Source organism: Glycine max, chromosome 6 (genome assembly GCF_000004515.6).
Source record: "Glycine max cultivar Williams 82 chromosome 6, Glycine_max_v4.0, whole genome shotgun sequence".
Taxonomy (NCBI): domain Eukaryota; kingdom Viridiplantae; phylum Streptophyta; class Magnoliopsida; order Fabales; family Fabaceae; genus Glycine; species Glycine max.
The window spans coordinates 3,784,228-3,806,498 of record NC_038242.2 but is presented as its reverse complement, the minus strand read 5'-3'; the positions used below and the strand labels follow the sequence as shown (position 1 = coordinate 3,806,498).

The 22,271-nt window shown below is 31.0% G+C and overlaps 2 protein-coding genes across 2 annotated transcripts; one reads left to right on the top strand and one right to left on the bottom strand.

The window, feature by feature from the left end:
- Window positions 1-3,935: 3,935 nt before the first annotated feature.
- Window positions 3,936-5,298, bottom strand: LOC100786368 (zinc finger CCCH domain-containing protein). The gene has a single exon (NM_001317634.2). It carries the CDS (start codon window positions 5,116-5,118, stop codon window positions 4,357-4,359), a length of 762 nt encoding a protein of 253 aa, NP_001304563.2. The 5' UTR covers window positions 5,119-5,298; the 3' UTR covers window positions 3,936-4,356.
- Window positions 5,299-10,244: 4,946 nt separating this feature from the next.
- LOC100784250 (endo-1,4-beta-xylanase 1-like) lies at window positions 10,245-14,672 on the top strand. Its single transcript, NM_001369307.1, has 6 exons — window positions 10,245-10,750; window positions 10,840-10,926; window positions 11,236-11,591; window positions 11,778-11,955; window positions 12,363-12,899; window positions 13,379-14,672. Exons 2-6 carry the CDS (start codon window positions 10,885-10,887, stop codon window positions 14,492-14,494), a joined length of 2,229 nt encoding a protein of 742 aa, NP_001356236.1. The 5' UTR covers window positions 10,245-10,750; window positions 10,840-10,884; the 3' UTR covers window positions 14,495-14,672.
- The last annotated feature ends 7,599 nt before the right edge of the window (window positions 14,673-22,271 follow it).

Below are 22,271 nucleotides of genomic sequence, written 5' to 3'. Positions count from 1 at the left end.
TTTTTCTTCTTTTGGTACCAAAATTACACCCTATCAAATTTGAACAAAAAGTATTAGATTTAAATTATAGTTTAATTTTTATATAATGGCAATTTAATGATTTCTTGCTTTCATTATGTTTTCTGTAACCAAAAAAATAATGATTTTTACTTTATCAAACAACTTTATATCCGAATTTAAAGTAATAAAAGAAAATATAAAAACATTTATTATGTTTTATGTAGGATTTACAAATTTTATTTTATGTTCTTATATATAATATTATTTTTGTCTCTATGTTATTGGTGTTTATTAGGATATTTCTTTCTAATTATATTTTTTTTATAAAACTAAAATTCAAAATTTTGTTTAAGAAATTCATGATGAATTATACTTAAATCAAGGATATGTTAGATTTTTTTAACAGACAAGACCCTAAGTACATTAACAAGTTTTAGTTATTTAAATGTACAACAGGACCAATTCTCTTTTCGGAATTTAGTTATGTTTAAATTTTTTTATTACTTTTTATGATGTATTAAAGTCAGAATCAAACTTAAACTATTTTCTTTTCAAACTTAACATGTGTTACTATCAAAATTTAACTCTCAAATTTAATGTGTTATTATCTAAACTTAGGTTATGATTATGTTCAATAAGATATTTTAGTTAGTTTTTAATTTTTTTTAATAGTTGAAAAAAAAATTATGTGATTGTTTAGTAAAAAAACTTTTTTTAGTAGCTCATTAGTAGTTTTTAACAATTTTTGAAATGTTACTTGAAATAATATTTTTTAAAACACTAGTTTTTCATGTTTTTTTTTTCACTTTAGTCATTGATATATTTATTCATTTTTTTTGTTACTTTTTTAAATTAATCATGATTTTATTATTTTTTGGTCATTTTATATTTTTCAACTACTTCAACAACTAGTTTTATTAAACACTTACAATTTAATACACAGTAGTTTTTCAATTTTAAGCTTCCAACTATCAATTAGTTTTTTGGTTTTACAATTTTTAACTAGTTTTGTTGAATATAATCTATGTTCAATAAGACATTTAAACTAACTTTTGATTTTTTTTACTAGTTTCTATCATTTTTTTAAAACACAACTTAAGTCCTGTTTTTTAAAATGGTAGTAGCTTCTAGTTTTTTTAATATTTTTTTCACTTTTTTTCATCATATATTTATTTATTTGTTTTCATTGTTACATTTTTAAAATAAATTATGATTTTATTATTTTTCAGTCATTTTATACTTTTAAACTACCCTAATAATTAATTTTATCAAATACTTCTCATTTATTATATTGGCTTTTAAGCTTTCGACTCTCAATTACTAATTAATTTTTCAGTTAAAACTAATTTTTTTTAAGCTTTAACTAACTTTTTATCTGATTTTGTCAAAAATAATCTTAACTATTTGAATAACATGCTGATTTTTATTTTTTTTTGCAATGCAAGATTGTCATATTATTGATCCGATTTATTAATTTGATAGCAAATTTCAGCCACCAAACTATCCTAAATACGGATATTGCTTGGTGAAGAAACCTTTCCTGTGTGGATTGTGATTGTTGATGGATACTCTCGATGGCATAATGGCATTGTTCCACGCAGCACTCCATCTACCAACTCGAGTAACCTTTCGTCCGTTTCCTAAAAATTCAGAAAACGTTGTCGATTTTCGATGGAATTGAGAAATTAACCACCGTCCATTTTGTCTCGTTTTTCATTTATAATCTTTCTTACCGATAGGTATTAACGCTAATTTGTCGCCTACCATCGCTCCTTCTTGTCCCCTCTTAGCCTATTTTTTCATTGCTTCTTACTTAAATTTAAACAACCACATTTGCTTTGTTTGAACTTAAAGGGCCCCTCCATTGCAAATGATGCATCCTTGACCACATCTTGTCTCTTCCAACTCTTAGATTTTCACATGAGTGGATATTATCAAACATTATTTTATTTTTTCTCATAGAATACGATAAAGAAAGAGTAAGTACCAACACCAAATGTCACCAAGTGGATAAACTATAAGATTCGTCTCTCAGAATAGGAGATAAGTCCCGCCTTGTCAGCATCGCCATCCGCGTCCTGTATTTAATAGGATGTTAAAGTTCAAATTCATCTAAAATAAAAATTAAAAACTTTTTAAAAAATCTAAAATCAAATCAAATTGATTTTTTTTTATTTATTTGGATTTTTTTTGTCAAATCGATTGGTTTGATTTAATTTATGATTTGTGTTTTTTAAACAAATTCAAATTGAATCAAATCTCAATAATTATACCAAGATTTATATTATTTTACTGTTATGTATTTATTTATTTTATATGTATATCATTTTTTGTAGTGTTATATATATGAAATTTATATTATATATACTATTTTTTTCATATAATTTTTTTAGATACATTTAGTTTAAGATAAATAAAAAATTTGTAAATTTTTATTATATAAGGTTTAACATATTAATAAGTTTGGTAGATTGTTATTAAGAATTTTTTTAATGTAATTTTATTTAAAATATAAAAAATTATATAAATTTTAATAAAATAATATTTTAGTAAAATAAAAAAAAATTAAATTAAACCAAATCATAAAATATTAGTTTGTTTTAACTTAAATTTTATTTTAAATAAAAATTTAATCAAATTGAATCGTATATATTTTTTAAATTTGATTTGAATATAGCTGATCTAGCTTCGGATAAACCCTATCTAGTGCGTTATTAATATATAAGCAACTGGTCATGAGATTTTCATAATATTCTATTATTTCTTCATTATCACTGACATAATTATTTGAATAATCATACTTCGACACACTTTTCATCCCTAACTCCAAACGATCAAGTAAACTCAACTCTCAAATTAGTTGTGAACGAGTATATAGTTTGTGATTTATACATAATACTAACGTTTTTAGAAAATTTAATTTCTTGAATCTAGCCAGCGAGATTATTTTATTTGATAATTTTGCTCCTAATTTGAAGTTTATATTAAATGACACAAAAAATATTGATAAAATAATATTTTTTATTAAACACGACGATTTTAGTTTTAATAAGTTATCAATGTAAATATTTTTATACTATCGATTAATAAAATAACATTTTAGGTTTTAACTTGTAAAATAATTATATAAATGCCAATAATTTTCAATATTATGACAATTTAGGATTTTACTGACAGTATATTTTTCTCTACTAAATTAAAAAACATTTAATCAATATAATTATACTATTTTTAGAATTAATTTTATATGATTACTTTAAACTTCAATTATGGCAATCTTATGATTTACAATAAATTTTAATTAATATAAATTATTATATGCAATCATAAAATATATTTAAATTAGTATATTAAAAAGTAGAGTGGAGGTATTACTATCATTTCTGTTGATACTCACGAAGAAGCTTCATAAATATCAATCATTAAATTGAGTGCTCATCTAAAATCTTTGGTTTCAGTACTTATTAGACCCCAAGTTACATCAAGCAAACATTAACCTAGATAACAAAGCGGTTTCGTTGGGCAAATTGTTTACCTTCGGATAAAGAAACAATAAATGTCACCATCATTGCCTCATGTCGCTTAGAATACCTTCTTTTAAACAAAAGAATCCATTACAAAACTTCGCTCGCACCTGTAGCACACAGATTTCAAACACTGCAATCGCGAAATCTATGTTTGATAAGCAATGTTTGCTTTCTACTTTATACAATAGAGTGCCAAAAAAATGGTCTCAAACCCCTAAACAGTGAATGATCTGAAAAATCCCAAAATCAGACAAAAGGGACATGAGCATTAAAAAAAATCTAGTAGAATCCCAAAACGTGTATACTTGAAGGAACTAAGGTTCACAACGATTTAATATACAGAAATGTAGGCGGGAAGGTAAGAAATTAAGCAGAAAATGAGGTAATTGAGCAATTACATTGGACCAATTTGGCTTCCAAGTTAATCGAATTTTGCTTCCAAGTCTCGAATAAAAAAATACTTACGTTACATGATTGTTCAGAAAGAAAAAAAAAAAACATCATTCTTCTGTCATCTTGTGATGTCCCTCGTACACATACATCGTAACAGAAAATCTAACAATGTGCTACCCAATCTTCGGCAGCCAGGAACAAGGGTAAAAAAAATGTCAGACAAGAAATTACAAAAACAGAGACCCAAACGGTCTCAACTATGTACATAGAGTTTTATTTTATTTTATTCAAATTGCATTATACAACTTAACTATACATACAGACCCAAATGAAAAGCAACGGAATCCATTCAGTGCATATTTGGTTTAGAGTTAGAAAAGATAAAATGACTTTGTCTCGAACATAATAATCTAACAAGGGAGAAACAAACATGCGGTCATTTGACGAGTTCCGAAACCCATCCAATGTCAGGGTCAGAGGCTCCAATCGTGTTCTCCCTACTAAGCTTGGCATAGATTCTCGCTCTAATGTCTTTCCCAGATTCCACCCTCTCCATAGCAGGCTCCTCCTCGCACCCATTCACACTTAAAAACCCGCCACGTGGCGACCCAAACACGCAACGGGTCAAACCCGAATCCTCGATTTTAACATTCCGCGTTGAGTTAACTATTTCGCGCACGAAGCTGTACGGCGAAGAATCGGAGAAGGACGAAGAGTTGAGGACCGAAGTGGGAGAGGAAACAAAGGAGGACGATGATGAATCCGTTACTACGAGGCGGAGTTGTTCGGTGGTGTGAGCGAAGAAGCAGACTCTGCGGCGGCAAGTGGTTCCGTCTTTGCAGAGGTGGGTCCGGTAGCGAGAAGGATGGAGCCAGCATTCGAAGACGCCGTGCGAGAACTGACAAGTGTCGCCCCTCTTGCAGTTCCCCTTCTGGTAATCGGGGCAGGCGGTGCCGGAGTAGTGGTACTTGCGGGGGTCACGGCGGCGAGCCTTCTCGGCAGGGTGGGCGTAGGGACACTCCGTCCAATCGTGGGACCTGCCACGTGGACAGATCCGGACCTTGAACTGGAACATTCGGAAATGGTCGGAGGAGAATAATAATGAGCACTTGTCAGCATTGGAAGAAGAAGAGATGAACGGAGAGAGTGGTCCTCCTCCGTCGGCGTCCCAGTGAGGGATTTCAACGTTTGGGATCATGGTTTTGTTGAGTTTGTTTGGGTCAGTAACAATAATAAATATATAAAGAGTTTCTTTAACCAGGGTTGAGTCAACATTAAGTAACAACAAAATATCTATAGTCCCCGATGATGTATGTGTCCACTCTCCACATGCCTTGTTTAGCTTGCATTATAAGCCTTCGTCTTTAGCTTTAGCTTCTTTGTTTTTATCGCTAAGACCATTATATATCTCTGTTCAATAAAACGACAAATATTATTTCAATTTTCTTAAAACTCCGTTAAGTCATTGATACTCCGTTACGGGGTTGATAGTTACTATCTATGCACGTGTATGAGGAACTTGCAAAGGAATATAGGCTTGTTTGGATTTTTGTTTAAGAGTGGAATGCTGGTTTTTTTTTAAAAAAATAGAATGATTAGTTTAACTGTTACATCAGCTTTCTCCGATCCTAGTGTTATATATTTATTATGGTGGATTATTTGCAGCATAATATATCTACTAGTGTTGTATATTTATATTATTATTTACTTTTATAAAAAATACTTTTTTATAATTTTAATATGTAATAACTAAAATTTAATTAAATAAAGGGTTAGAATATATTTTCCATTGATACTTTAATGTCAATTTTATAGGTGTTAATTATAATTGAGATAAAATTTAAAGATGAATTACTGTTTTTTTTATTATATACCAATTTTTCATTAGTTGTTGTTTATGGTATTTTAATAGGGTGACTGCTTTGATAAATAATAGTAATGACAAAGGAAAACATATTTATCCTAAATTAGATGTGGATACACACATAGGAGATTGGCTAGGAAGAAGTCAGTTACAAAGTTAAAACATACTTCTCATAAAATTAATTTTTATATTCAAATGAGACAAATATCTTATTTTTTTTTTATTGCGCACCTACATTTTGGATAAGTACACTTGCTTTGTTTTTTTAAATATGCTGGATGTATTAGTATAATATAACATGAAATTATTTTTTTACTATTTCTTAAATCTATGAAATCTATATTATAAATAATTCTTAAATAGTAATTAAAAAAAAACCCATGCAATGCATTGGACGGATAAAAAACTAGTTAATTTTTATGCAAAAGGAAATAAGACCTGAGCATTGTCGAAGAAACATTTTAGAGTCATAAATGGACAATAGAAAGACAAAACATAAAACTCTTCTGTTTATATAGGTGGCTGGGGCTATGAGCCTATGACCAGGATAAATAGAGTCGGTGGTGAAGGATGTTTGAGGGGGCGGATTCTAGCGTGCAAAACCATCTCAGGTCTTGCACGGTGCAAAATCTCTACCATTAACCAATTTGCTCCTATATCCAATGGCCTAAAATTCTTTTTGCACCTCAGGTCTTGCACGCTAGAATCTGTCTGTTTGAGGGTGGTGTAGTTGTTCTAGTTTTAGTTTTCGATTTCGATGATACATGAAACTGGCTAGTGACGAGGATGGTGGTAGGTTATTGAAGGTGATGATTTTTTGTTACAAGTAAGGGCAGTGAACCAAATGGTTGTCTCAACTAGGCTCAATTGCACCTAGAGTTTCAACTTTCAGCCTCACCACCACAACAAATGCCAGCCATAAGCCATTCAATGTTCATAGTGCAGGACAAAAAGTAGCGCTTTTGTATTTTGCTATTCTATCTATTTTAGATTTGTGATAGGCTGGTACGTATAATTGGAGCTTTTATAATTTAAACTTTAAGGTTGTAACTGGTCATTTTTTTTCTTTGTTATGACTAGTTTAATACATTTTTTCAAGTTTATTTCAATGCAAAATTAAATATTGCCACATTAGACTCATCTATCATGTTTCTGGATAAGAACGGATGCGACTGTCTTCCAGGTCTTTAAGACACAAATGCTGCATTTCTTTGCCTTTACTCTATGACTATAAGAAAAAAAAAAAAATCATACCTAGCTGCAGTTTCTTCAAACGTTATAAAAAAGATGAAATTAATTAAGGTTTATTGAATTGTGAGGTTAATTACCCACAATCTGTGTTATACCCACGGGTTGTTTATGAAGATTTTGTATTGACCATGGTTAAGCTTAAATTATTATTATTTTGGTTTATCCCTTAGTTTAAATTTTCTATAGTTTTCCCATTCTTGCTTTTGCCATTCCCTATCCCAATATATTCAAACCATTGCAAAAAATATATATAACTACTTATAACAACTTTTAATTTTTTTAAAGAATTATATTTTATTTCGATCAAACTCATAAAGTTATGCAATATCATATATATTATATGTTTATCATAATGCTGAACCAAATCAAACATTACGGTCATGGTACTATGAATACGAAACCTGAAATCCTATAAATGTCATAAATTTATATAGAATAATATTATTTTTTTGGGTAAGAGTTATAAACAAAATACAAAAAAAAAAAACTAATTAATATCAGTATAGATCGGCTAGAATGGATCTGTACCAAACTTGTGATAGTGTTCTATGATTCTATCAGATTTTGTATCATCTTGACAACCTTTACATATTTTTTCCAATGACATTTGCGTTTATTTATTTATTTTTGTTAATAACGTTATTTTATTTATGGAAAAGGGGTACAACAGCCCGAGAAACTATACAAGAAGCAAGCACACAGCTTGCAAGATCAGTGTGTATCAGAGAACTAATGAAACCCGGTGATTCAAAGGCATCAGCAATACTATTTTGTTCTCTGGGAGTATAAAGAAGAGTAAGGCAATTGCTCCGGGAGTCTTCATTCTGGAAGTAATATGGGAAGTACAGAAAGAAACAAACGAAGAGTAAGGTGGGTCAAAAGAATGATATCCTGCTCAAGAAAGTAGCACGGATGGCTGCTACAAAAGTATTGGATTTTCTGGAACAAAAACAAATCACTATTGGATTTTGAAGAGTATTTGATCGGAAGTTGCTATTGGCCCCTATTGTTGTTCAAAAATTCCAAAATTGCCCCATCCCAAAATGTACAATGAAATCACAATTTTACTGGATTAAAAGGGTGCGAAAAATGTATTGATTTTTACTCCCACTAGTGCAGCGGAATCGTGATTCCATTGTGTATATGAGTTTATGAAAAAAGCGCATAACGAAATCGTGATCCTATTATGTTAGGAGGAGTAAATACAACATAAAAAATGAAAGTATGTTTTTGTTGCACAAAATACAATGAAATCACACTTTTTGTTGTGCATTTTTTTCCTTAAAAACTATACAACAGAAAAGAGATTTCATTATACACTTTGCAACGAAATCCAACTTCCGTTGTACATTTTTTTTTAAGAAAAAATGTAATCACAATGGAGTCAAAATTTTATTGTGTAACAATTTTGTCATACAACAAAATTGTGATTTCATTATATGGAAAAGGAAAAAAAAATACCTTAACAACAAAGACATACAGGAGTGAAGAAAGGGAAAGAGGAAATGAATGAATGAAGATGGAGAAAAAGGAAAAAGATAAAAGGAATGAAGAAAGGAAAGGAAGAAGTATTTTGGGTGGGGTGGAAGAGGTATTTTGGTATTTGCTCCTTGGCTGGTACGGACTAAGATCTATAGTAATACCTTATTAGATTTAGACAAGCCACAAAATGCACGAAGTCATTCACACTTTGAATTTTCAAAATTTTAAGGACATTGCTATTGGCATCTTCCTCATTGCTATTTTAACATTCCAACTTTTCGCTTTTATTTTTTCATTACGAAAATGTTTTCTATATTCTTTTTTATAAATTTTAATACAGCAGAAAACAAGTTTCCAATTATTAGTAGGGAATGCGAATTCAAAATATACAACTAAAGCAAGTTTTCGCTGCATTAAATTTTTAAGAAATATGTTTTCGTCAAGGTATTTTTAACTGGTAAATACCAAAAAGATATTTTTGTCTAAATAGCAATACGGGTGTCAATAGTAGTGCCCGATTTTTAATCTTGATCCGCACTATTGGGCTTATTAGTGGATGTCACTCTAACATATCCCTTTCATAAACTATTGTAAACCGAAAAGTCAAAAACAGAGTCGATAAAGAAAAAGTTTTCTCAGCTGAAAAAAATTAAAGAAAAGAAAAGAAAAAAGACAAAAAAAGAGAAAGAACAACGTTTGTGTTTACAATTTGTGTGGTGTCTCCCCTGTTTAACCACAATCTGCTGAAACCATGGAATGCCGTGTTCTTCATTCTCGTTTCGCTGCTCCAAAACAACCAGTGGTTTTATATAGCATGGCAAAACCTTCGTTAAATTTCAAAATTTACACATGCATTTACTTGTTTGATATGTAGCAGGGGGAAGGTGCCTCTGTTATTTACATTGAATCTCCCATTTCATTATCAATTCTTGCCTTCCTTAATTAGAATCCGAAGGATAAAAACATTGGTTATTGTTTCCCTTCTTTAATGATGGGAGCTTTGATTTCTTTCTCTTTCGGTGTCTTCCACTCCAATAAGTGTATTGTTGAATGAAAAATGAAAGTGAATTTTAGTTAAGTCAACCCAGTCATCATTAGTGAATAATCGAATCGTTGTTAATAACCGCAAGTTTCAAGAAGCAGGAACCCCCAATGTGTGCACAAGGCTATATTCGGTTTACCTAACTTACGAGAAATCTTTTGTCACATTATACATCAGATCATCATACACAAACAGATAACACTCAACTTCAACAATTCCTTTTTCGTTTATCTAAATTGGATAATTTGGCTACCTTGTACCATGATATTTTTTCGGTTGCAAGTTGGCTTTTGCAAAACAGAATGATAATATGACATGCTCTTCAGGAGTTCCGTTACATCATAATTTTAAAAAGCCTAGCCGAAGGCAATGTTTTCTTTTTTTAAGAAATCATAGATATTTCCTATGGAGGATGATTTTGTTCAAATTGGATAATACCATTATGAGTCATAAAACCCTCCTCCCTGACGTAGTTGCGTATTTATGATTCAAACTCGAAACTTGTTGAGTAAGTTAAAATAACTTTGCACGAAATGATCTATGTGATCAGTGGTTAAGCCGATAAGGCATTACTGTCCTAATAGCCATTTATTTATTCATTTTGACTAACAGTGGACACTATTGTCATGATGGTTCTATGTTGGGTGTCTGCAATTCGAGTTTATATATGTTAACATGAGGAAATTGAAGGTGTATTAAGTTCGCCAACATAATAAATGGATCGAACAGCTATGTCCACCTAACAATTGCAAAACCTTGAAGTCTCGTGCGAATGAATCAGTGGTAATGTTAAATTAAGAAACAAAAGCGTTCTTCCTCGACCTGCGAGACTTAGGCTTCCATTCCAATTCAAGCATTGCTTATCTGCAAGACAAAGCAACAGGGAAGGAAAAATAAAAGCAAAAACAGAAAGGCAACTCTTTCTTTCTTCATTTTCTTCTCCCTTTTATTGGGATTACTTAATTACTTAAGAGGGTATTAATAATAACCAGTTCTGAAATTCATTTGAGACGAAAAGCTAACGGCATTCCCACAATGGGGTTCTCGTTGATGAGTTAGGCCGGTTGGCCCCACATTTTTTCTTAGCCTTCACTCACAAATTTGCCGAGTCAGGGAATATATATATATATATATTGAAGAGGTTGTGGTCCTTTGGCTTCACAAGCAGAGTCTCCAACTTTCACTCCCACTGTAAGAAAATGGTCTTCACCATGAGTGTTCTCTTAGCGAGTCATATTTGTTTGACGATGAATTAATTTGTTTTTTCTTCATAATTGAAGGTCTCTTGGTTGATTGTTGTATTGCCTTAGAAGTTTGGAGAAGCTATGGAAAACTTGCAGAAGATCAATGCAGAAAACCACTCCGAGGCAAGCACTTTTACTACTCAATATTCAGCAAGTTTTCATATGCTTGTTTTGCTTTACCTTATTTAATTTGTTAGAAAGAGTCCCGCATTAACCCATTAAGGTGTGCGAATAGGGAACCATAGCAAATAATAACATTGGAAATAAATGGATCATATAAAATTATAAACAGTTTACCTAGAACTAAATTACCCACTATTGTCCTTGTAAATATAAATATAAATGTGACTTTTTTTTTTACATCTATTTTGTTTCATGAAATTTTTATATTTTCTACAAACTAACTTGTGATGCATTTTCCCCTTATTTCAGAAGACAACAAGCAAGGGATGTGTTTCCAGTGAAGATGAAAGCATCATAATAAACCCCCAGTTTGATGATGGCCTGAATAATTGGTCTGGAAGAGGCTGCAAGATTGCATTACATGATTCTATGGGAGATGGGAAAATTCTTCCGAAGACTGGTAAAGTATTTGCATCTGCAACAGAACGTACACAAAGCTGGAACGGAATTCAGCAGGAGATCACTGGAAGAGTGCAGCGGAAGCTTGCCTACGAGGTTACGGCTGTAGTTCGGATATTCGGGAACAATGTCACAACTTCTGATGTTAGGGCTACTTTGTATGTTCAAGCACCAGATCTTCGGGAGCAGTATATAGGAATTGCCAAGTTAGTGTCTATCTTATTTCCTTATTACCGCCTTTCATTAAAAACTCTGAATGATATATGATTGTCGTGGTTATTTTCTTGGTAATTGTATATACAAGAAAAGAAGCTTGGTGCAGTAGTTCAAAATCATGAATAATTGATACCAGAATGCTTCTATAATTGCTAATTAAATCTTGTGTTTGAAAGTGTGCAGGCAACAGATAAAGATTGGGTTCAAATGCAGGGAAAGTTCCTTCTAAATGGTTCTCCATCAAAAGTAGTAGTTTATTTAGAAGGTCCCGCTCCAGGCACTGACATTCTTGTCAATACTTTTGTTATAAAACATGCAGATAAAACACCACCTTCAACTCCCCCGGATTGTGAGGTTGGGCTTTCAAATTATTGTCTGTAAATTACTTTAGTATGTAAAATTTGCAATTCCTGGAATTTCTTTGTATTCATTCATTGTTTAAACTTTGGTAAATGCTAACTAGGACATTAGTCACGAAACTTAAGGTAGAAAGATTTTCAGATTTTTATTGGGATACATAAAATAACATTGTCCATGTTCTTTTTTGAATTCTCTTATGATTCTCATACTAAATACTAAATACTTTTTCTTTTTACTTCCTTAACCAACCAGTGTCCCCTAAGGACACTTGTTAGAGAACCTTAAACATTAAATAAAAAAAATGACTAAATTTTCTGCACATGTGGATATAGTTTTTGTTTATGGCCAATTTATGTATGTTTCAACTTTCAATGGCCTAAAGATTGATTTTCTTTTTGCAGGGTGCTGCGTTTGGTGTTAATATAATTGAAAACAGTAATCTGGCCAATGGCACCAATGGGTGGTTTCCACTTGGTAATTGTACTTTGAGCGTTGGAACTGGTTCACCGCGTATCATTCCACCAATGGCAAGAGACTCTCTTGGACCTCATGAATCTTTAAGTGGGCGTTACGTCCTTGTAACCAACCGCACACAAACATGGATGGGTCCTGCTCAGATGATCACTGAGAAATTGAAACTCTTTTTAACTTATCAAGTATCTGCTTGGGTCCGAATTGGTAATGGATCAAGTGGGCCTCAAAATGTGAATGTTGCCCTTAGTGTTGACAACCAGTGGGTCAACGGAGGACAAGTTGAGGTTGCTGATGACAGGTGGCATGAAATTGGTGGGTCCTTTAGAATTGAAAAGCAGCCATCTAAGGTTATGGTTTATATTCAAGGTCCTGCTTCTGGTGTTGACTTAATGCTTGCTGGACTTCAAATTTTTGCTGTTGATAGACATGCAAGGTTTAAATATTTAAGGAGACAGACAGACAAGGTAAAATTTAGTCTATTTTAAACTTAAATGTTTTTAATCCTGAATATATGACTAAAGTTGATTTTAACCCTAAATTTTTTTTTCTTGGTTTTTATCTTCCTAGGGTAGTCACAACTCATAACATGTTTAGAAAATGATTAATAGATTGGCATGGGAGCAGAATAATGTTTAAAAATGTACCATGTTGTCTTGTCCATAAAAATGGGACCAGAATGCATGTTTATCTCCTTCCCATTTCCCATGCCTTTGCCAATTGATACAATTCATGCCCTTTTTATTATAACAATAAAATGATAGACACTGCAGGAAAAAAATGTTACAGGAAGCTTACTATTATTCTATGTTCAGACTATAATGACTATTTTTTTTTTTAATTACATTCATTCTGCAATCATAGGATATGTGACTGTGACCATTTACATTCCTTGTAATTTTCCCCGGTTTCTCATTTCAAGTATTTCTCACTTGTTCCAATGCAGATCCGTAAGCGGGAGATCATCCTAAAATTCTCTGGTCTGGATTCAATTGGAAATCTTGGAACCCTGGTGAGAGTTAAACAAGTACAAAACGATTTCCCCATTGGATCGTGCATTAGTAGAAGCAACATTGACAACGAAGATTTTGTTGACTTCTTTGTGAAACATTTTAACTGGGCTGTTTTCGGGAATGAGCTGAAGTGGTATTGGACTGAGCCACAACAAGGGAATCTGAATTACAAGGATGCCGATGAAATGTTAGACTTATGTCAGAAGAACAAGATAGACACTCGGGGTCATTGCATCTTCTGGGATGTGGACAACACCGTTCAACAATGGATCAAATCACTGAATAAAACTGATTTGATGACAGCTGTCCAAAACCGCTTAAATGGCTTATTAACTCGCTACAAGGGCAAGTTCAAGCACTATGATGTTAACAATGAAATGTTGCATGGTTCATTTTATCAAGATAGACTAGGCAAAGATATAAGGGCAAACATGTTCAAGACCGCACACCAAATAGATCCATCTGCTACCCTTTTTGTGAATGATTATCATGTTGAAGATGGATGTGACACAAGATCATCACCAGAAAAGTACATTCAACACATTCTTGATTTGAAAGAGCAAGGTGCCCCAGTTAGTGGAATAGGAATTCAAGGTCACATAGATAGCCCTGTGGGGCCCATTGTTTGTTCTGCCCTTGATAAAATGGGAACTCTTGGCATACCAATATGGTTCACTGAGCTTGATGTGTCTTCCACTAATGAATATGTGAGAGCTGATGATCTTGAAGTTATGCTGCGGGAATCTTTGGCACACCCTGCTATAGATGGTGTTATGCTCTGGGGATTTTGGGAGTTGTTTATGAGTAGGGAAAATTCACACTTGGTGAATGCAGAAGGGGAACTCAACGAAGCTGGGAAAAGATACCTTGCTCTTAAACAAGAGTGGTTGTCTCACAGCCATGGTTATGTTGATGAGCAAGGGCAATTCAGCTTCAGAGGCTTCAGTGGAACATACAACGTTGAAGTTGTGACCTTAGCAAAGAAAGTTACCAAGACATTCGTTGTTGACAAGGGTGACTCATCTCTCGTGGTATCAATCGATTTATAAGCGTCCCTGAAGTCGCATTTCTTGGTTGTGTTGCCATGCATTCGTGTTTTTAAACATTTTCTTAATTCTTTGTGTGGTTTGCTGCATACAAACTTGGTTATGTAATGTTATGATTGTTTGCTGGACACTGCCATCCTGGAAAAGAAATCAAATAAGATTTACTGATTTTGTTCTTAAATTAGTTGTTCTCAGCCTCGATTTTACCAGTCTATTGATTGTTTGGAACTTTGATTAGAAAGTGCAAAGGTAGCTTATGTCACTAACACTCAAAGGTAAAATCTTAAATCAGTAGTATAACTATGCATTACCAAAACGCAATGTGGTCGTGTCGAAATACACTATGGAAACTAGTTTCGAAATGTGTTCCAAAATAAATATATTACAGAAACTAATGATTGTAGCCTCTGTTCGGTAGAGGGAAGAAAACCTAGTTTTGCATTATATTTAAATAAGGACAAGATACAGATGAAAATAAAGTGCTTTTTTTTTTAATGGCAAATGAAAAAAAAGTTTTAATGACAATGATATAACATTAACAAGATATAAATGAGCCAACAACACAGAATTCATCATTAAATATAAAATAAATTGTGTTTACGAGTTTCTACATTACTTATTTATTTTTAAATTTTTGTGAAAAACCAAATATATAATGGAAACTCAATTTGATTATATGTTTCTTTTAATCAATATATATATATATATATATATATATATATATATATATATATATATATATATATATATATATATAAGTTTAATCTCTAAATTGAGTTTGAAGTACCGCAAACAAAAAATTAAACATAGACTTAGTGTATATTTGAATTAAAATTAAAAGAGACCAAAAATGTTTTTATTTCAAAAGCAACATTTTTCCCTTATCATTTGATGTGTTGAAATTCGTTATTATGCATTAAAATTAGTAAAAATATTTTTCAAACTTTAATCCAAACATATTGTTGAACAATGTAATTGAGTTTGTTATTAATTATTTGACTAAATTGTAACTTTATCATCTATTTAATTCCTTATCAACATCTTTTTTGTGTAATCTTAGTCCACAAAATTTAAAAAATCTACAATATTTATGTATATTTTATTTCTTTTGAATTGTTCTAGTTAAATCTTAAATTGTATATTTATTTAAGATGCCTTTAAATATAATTTAATCAATTAAAATGTAAAAAAGAAAAACATGCGTGGAATTGAAAATTTGACAAAAATTACAATTTTTTTAAAATCTAAAGATTAAAATTGAAAAAAAAGAGACCAAAATCTCATAATAGAAGTTATGAAGATTGAAATTATAATTTAGTAGTAGTTTTTTCATAATCATTCATAAATTAAACAAAACAAGAAGAACAAATCAGAATAGCCTAAGTGCTGACAAATTTATTATCAAATAAACAGCAATGAAATCCAATAGAGAGCGATGGCCCAGGTCCAACACCAGAGAGAGATAGAGGTTATAGAGAGCCGTTACAAAACCCACCCACTCCCTCAACCTTTATCCATAGAAATTAAAAAATTAATGATAATATGAAAGGTTTATAACCATTTCCATATTAATAAAATGAATTAGACTTTTTTGATATCTATGATCTACCTCTACTACTATTTTTTTTATAACAAAGATGTAATCTCCCTCCTATTGGGTTAGTCTATTATTTATAACAACTTACATATCAATCAACCAATTAAGTTAGACTTCTTTGATATTTATCATCTATCTCTGTTACTATTAATTTTTGTTAGATATTTGGATAAAGTGGTACTTCTAAATTCTAATATCACTCTCTTCATTTGTAAGACTCAACTTTGGAATAATGATTTTTTCTTTCTAGAAGACTTGATATGTAATGTTTCTTACATTAATTATTTTAGATTAAAAATATTTTTCATTAAGAAAAGAAAGAGAATAATTAAGGTAAATATTAATGATAATAATATTTTTGAAAAAAATTATAAATTTAAGACAAATTTATTAATATAAACTAAACTAATTACTTTTTTTTTTAATTTTTATAATTTATATAATATCTTATATAGAAATAGAGGTAATATTAAATATTGATGATGTGGTAATTATTAGAATACATTTAGATATATGTTGGTAATTATTGGCACCGCGGCATATTTGGTGCGTTAACCATAATTGTCATAGTAGATTAATTGGATTGGTTAATGTTTTCTTGATTTGTATAAGTAGATTATAATCTTGGGTCTTGTTATCCTATATTTATATTTAGGATATTAGTTAATGAATTAAAAAAGAAAGTATTTATTGTGAAACTGATAAAAAAAAAATATAAAAAATAATGAATAACGTAATTTTGTATTTTTTATTTTTAATCATAAGATTTTTTTAATTAATCAACATCTCTTAAGATAATTAGTTATTACATTAAATTTGTCAATTATTTATACTATCATTTTAAAATTATATTTTTTTCCTATCTCTAACTACATACTTATTTTTTAGTAATGTTTGGAGAGAAAATAATTAAATAAAAATATATAGAAAAAATAATTAATACATTTAGAAATTAAAAAAAATCTTATAAAAAAGACGAATAAATTTTTTTTTAAAATCTTATAATTAAAGACGGAAGAAATATATCTCAAGAAAAAAAAATTCTTTTTAGTTACTTAATTAATTTCATGTGCATTAATTACTATTTGCCAATAATCTTTTGGACGAATTGACTTTAATTTTAAAAAGGTAATGTTAATAATGGATTGGAAATTGTAATATGGTATGAATGGGAGTAGAGTAACAATGTGTTGTGCTTGTGCGTGAAGAATTAAACAATTTCGGAGTTCTTGCTGAGTTAAATATAAAAATTGAGAGTCATAACAGCATTTCAACACTCCACGTCAGCACATACATACATACATTGCTAGCTTCCAGTATATTTTAATTAATTTCTTATAAAAATTTACAAACATCTTAAGCCATTTGCGTAGTTACAAGAATATGATAATTGCTAGCTTTTATATCTCAACTACATCTAAATGCACGTTTGAAATCCCCCATTAGCCGATAGAATGAGCCTTTCTATCTATGTCCATATAGATTGTTTTTAAGAGTATATAATATAATTTGACATTATTCTTTCAATATTTAGTTTTATTTTATATTTCTTAAAAATATTAGATAATGACAAGTGTGTGTTTGTCATTTATTAAAGTTACTATATAATATAATGTTTACATTCTATTCAGATTATCAATAAAAAGTAAATTTACTTATCATCTTTATAACTTTTCTCTACTTTTTTTTTTTATAGTGTTTTATTAGGAATAGAAGTATAGTAGCATAAGAATTGTATGATCTAAAATCATTTGCGGAAGTAAAAACTATGAGCCCTACAAACCACCACCATAAGACTTGATCTCTATACAATGTTTTATCACCACCACGGCACCACATGCGACGATTCTCATCAGCAGTGCATCAACGACCTTGGGTCCGCAACCGTTACCGTTGTCATCGACGTGCACCGCCACCGTCTTCTGGATCGTCATTGGGGAAGCCAACCACCGCATCTATTGATCCCAAAACAACCCAATCAATACTTTTGCTTTTCCCTTCATTTTGGATTGTTTTCTTCACATGTGCAATTTTCTCACTGGAGAGGAAGGGGAAGAGGAAAACACAAAACCAAACGGGGTGAAGAAAAAGAAAAAAAATCCATGTTTAGGTTTTTCTCTCAGAATTTTCTCGTGCGAAGAAGTGTATCCAGAAATTTGGGTTCTGTATGGAAAGGCAAAAATGGGGACTTTGTCTGTTACTATGATGCAAGGTTGGACGCTGATGACCGCACCCCTCTCCTCTCTGTGGCAAGTTATGGATCTTGCGACGGAAGGAGGTGCAAGGTTCATAAACGGGATTTAAGTTTAGGGTTACATATCACTACTAATTTACAATTTATTAAAATCTTGATTTTAAATTTATCATAATTAAACATTCAAATTAAGTTATTAACTAGTTTATACAAAATTATTAACTAAAAATTATGAGAAAATTCTAATCCATCAGAATTTCACAAAGTTTTAGTCCTATCAAGGGTATAAAGGTCATTATCACTTATTAAAAATTTAATGAAAAGAATTTAAAATAATAAAATTACTGAAACAACCTATATAGCAGATATTCTCTATCGGATTTTATTTTTGCGTGTGTAATTCTTAATGACATAAACGTAAGTCCGTAACAGCTCATTCACATAATATGATTAGATGGCGATGTGATTGGCAAAAGGAAAAGCTAAAGCCCCAAATGCACCTTGGATGTAGCCAACTGAACGGATGAAGTATATGAAAAAGAATAATGGACGAAAATTTTCCAGAATCATGTCATCCCTGTGATTCTAATTCCTTATCCATACATCTGAGACTTAAATTATAGACTTAATTACATCATTCTTTATACAAATGTTTATAATTATATCATTTTATTTTATTTTTTTCTGTTTACCTTTTGGAAGCCCTTTAATTGGTATTCTAAAAATAAAAAAGTAATTGAATGAAATTTTGGCGGATATAGATCGAATGAGTGCCGCATGTATAAATTTAATGTAAAAATTCTACCCGGTGCTGAATAAAAATTAATATATTAACGGATGTGTGACGGAAAACAAATGACAGAATATATAATCTTACGTCCATAATAAAAAAAGATGACTAAGCAATTCAAGTGCACCTATCTCCCTAAAAACTTCCTCAGATTACTATAATTGAAGTGCTGATTGGCACACAAGCTGGTTGTATTCGGTGATTCTTTTTCCTCGAGTCTTCTGTTTTTGTATGTGTTCTTCGTTCTTCTCTTTTTTCTGTTATGGAAAAGAGAATAATAAAATAAATGAAATGATATAAAGTGTAAAAAATCTTATTTAAATATTATCCCTCCTTTTTCTTTTTAGCTCATTTCCTTATAATAAAGTGTAAAAAAAATCTTCACATAATTTTGTTGTCTATTGTGATAATTATCGATCAAGCGTTGAACACAAATGGCTTCTTCTGTTCATCACGTACATGAGACATAACAGATAAAACATTATAACATATAACATCATATACAAGCAAGAATTAGATTTGAATGTGCAATAATTGCTCAGGATTTTTATTTTTTTTTAAAAAAAGCAACATTGAGGGTCAGAAATAGAATCAAAGCAAGAAACCCATGCCCGAATGTTATGGGCTTATCTTCAAGGCTAATTACTTTGCACATATAATTGTTAAAATATTTATTTATTTATTTTAAAAACGAAAGAGGGTTTTGTCAATTGCATCCTAGACACAGCACCATTGCCGGATTTAATTGCACCACTCCTCTCTCTCTCCTGTACAACTAATCATGTGAGATTTTCTCTCTTCTCTACCCTGTCTTTGCCCAAAATTTGGTGTTGCAAATCATCACTTGCTCTTCCATTAAAATCCTCCCAAACAATAACCACACCTTATTAGGTTTCAACATAAATTGAATCTGACTTACGCAATTAATTAATGGTGTGGTCCAAATCTCTTACTCTTCTAGGGTTTTAAGCTGTACACCTCATCAACGAATCTCAGCAACCCAAACACTCCAAGGTTGAATACAGAGCATCATGCTATTTTGTTTCTTCAAGTCCGATTGTCTCCAAATGTTTTGTTCATACGCTACCACCCACACTAGTCACGCACTCAACAACAAGGGCGACGACATTTCCTTTCAACAAATTGAATAAAATATTGGAAAAAATGTTAGAAATCTCACCTTGATAAGTGATATCGTCAAAATACTATATATAAATAAAAGATAATTCTTATTTTATAAGATTAAATTAAACTTATAACATACATTTTAAAATAGCATTAAAGCTTATTTTAATAGGAAGTGATGGTGGATTTATTGTGTCATTGGTATTGGATCACCTGCAGATTCAATTCTCCAAATAAAAAAATGTGTTGAAGATCTCACATTAATGTGATTAAAATAATATATAAATAAAAAATAATTCTTAATTTAAAAATTAATTTTACAAGATTGAATCTCATGTAACTAGTGAATTACAAGTTTATATCTTCTCTGCAACACAACTTTCACACCAAAACTACTAAACAAGCCTAGAGATTGCTCCACATTCAAGCGAGTTGTGGGGTAGAATAATATTTATTATTTTAAGGACAGTTGAACTGTAGATTTAACTTAAAATACTGTAAATTAATAGAACGTTTAAAACATGATATACATTCTTTTCTTTTTCAGTGAGGAGTCTACCCGTAATTCCGTACCGTACGACACCTTGATGAAGAATTTGTTTTCCATACGATAAAGTAACGAATTGCACATGTGCTTAGAAAAGATCCATGAAATATGATTAATTGCATGAGGTATTAAGTTTAATTTTTTTAAAAAAAGAGTAATAAAAATGGAAAATGTTTTTTTTTTCTTGGTACAAAGGTCAGCTCTCACCGACTCCCTGCAGCTGTGTACACTTTCAGTTTCAGCCATTACATTACCTGCAAACTTCACTCCATTTCCAAAATAAAATGCTGAAAAATTGTCCTAATTGCTTCTCCAATATTTTGCTGATCATTTTGACTAACCCTCAGCACTTTTTTAGCCTATAAATAAATATCATTGAATTAAATAAGGTTGGGGACTCAAAATATCAGAAAATTAAGTGTGGAAAGGAAACGAGTGAAAGCAGCAGGGAAAGATCAAGAGGACCAAAATGGTAAAGAATTCTTGGAACACACAACTCTCGCTATTTTAATCCTTGTGTGTATATTTGTGCTTGTAATTTCAATTTGCAATTTGCTTTCACACACACACGGAGAGGGTAACTTATTCCCAAAAGCAAAAAAAGTTTAAACAAAACACATGTTCCATCCATGAATGAGACAAGCAGCATCAGTTCTATTTGTTCATCGTCATAGTAAAATGAGACATAAAAATGAAAAGAAAAAAAAAAAAAAAAACGCTTGAGTGAGCAACGATCCAATCAACTCCAAACAGAAACCGAACTCCACTCCGTACAACATCATCCCGGCTTATTTCATCTTTTTTCTTTTTTAATTTTTAGTATAACCATTTATTTTGCCTTTTTTTTTTTTTTTGTGAAAGACGTGATTGGGATCAGAGCCCATTTCTTGCGCCGCTACAACTCGGCCTGAGCCTGCGTTTCTGTTTACTTGTTTTCTCATGTTTTTTGCTTCATTTTAATTGGGCCTGCGACGCAAGTGCGGATACATCAAACTTGGTCCGGATTAATTTAAATCAAATTAATGAAGTATTAATCCAATCATATTCAATGATATAGTAAAATAACTTTTTTGTCCTTAAATTAAGGTTTAATATATTTTTCCTAAATTTTTTTTCGAGTTCTTGCTTTTAATCTCTAAAAAACTTAAACCAAGTTATTGATCTTTAACGAACCAGGGTTAAAAGACAAAAAAAATTCTCTAATTTTCTTTTAGCGTTTTTGTCCCCTTTTTTTTAACAGGCTTAGTTAGTGTTATTAAGTAAGTGACAAAGGTGTTAAAAAATCAATTATCTAAATTATTTTAAATTGGATCAAATTAAAATTTTGACTTGAACCAATTGAACAATAAATTAACAAAATCAAATTGATTGGATTAAATTTTTTTTCTTTCAAAATCAATTTAATCCAATTCGTGAATAATCCTTACTAGTGATGACGTGATGTTCACAGCTTAGTAACTCACTACATCATTGGAGAGTTTGAGGGAGCAGTAACTTCTTTTTTTTACAAAGTGATTGTTTTTAGTC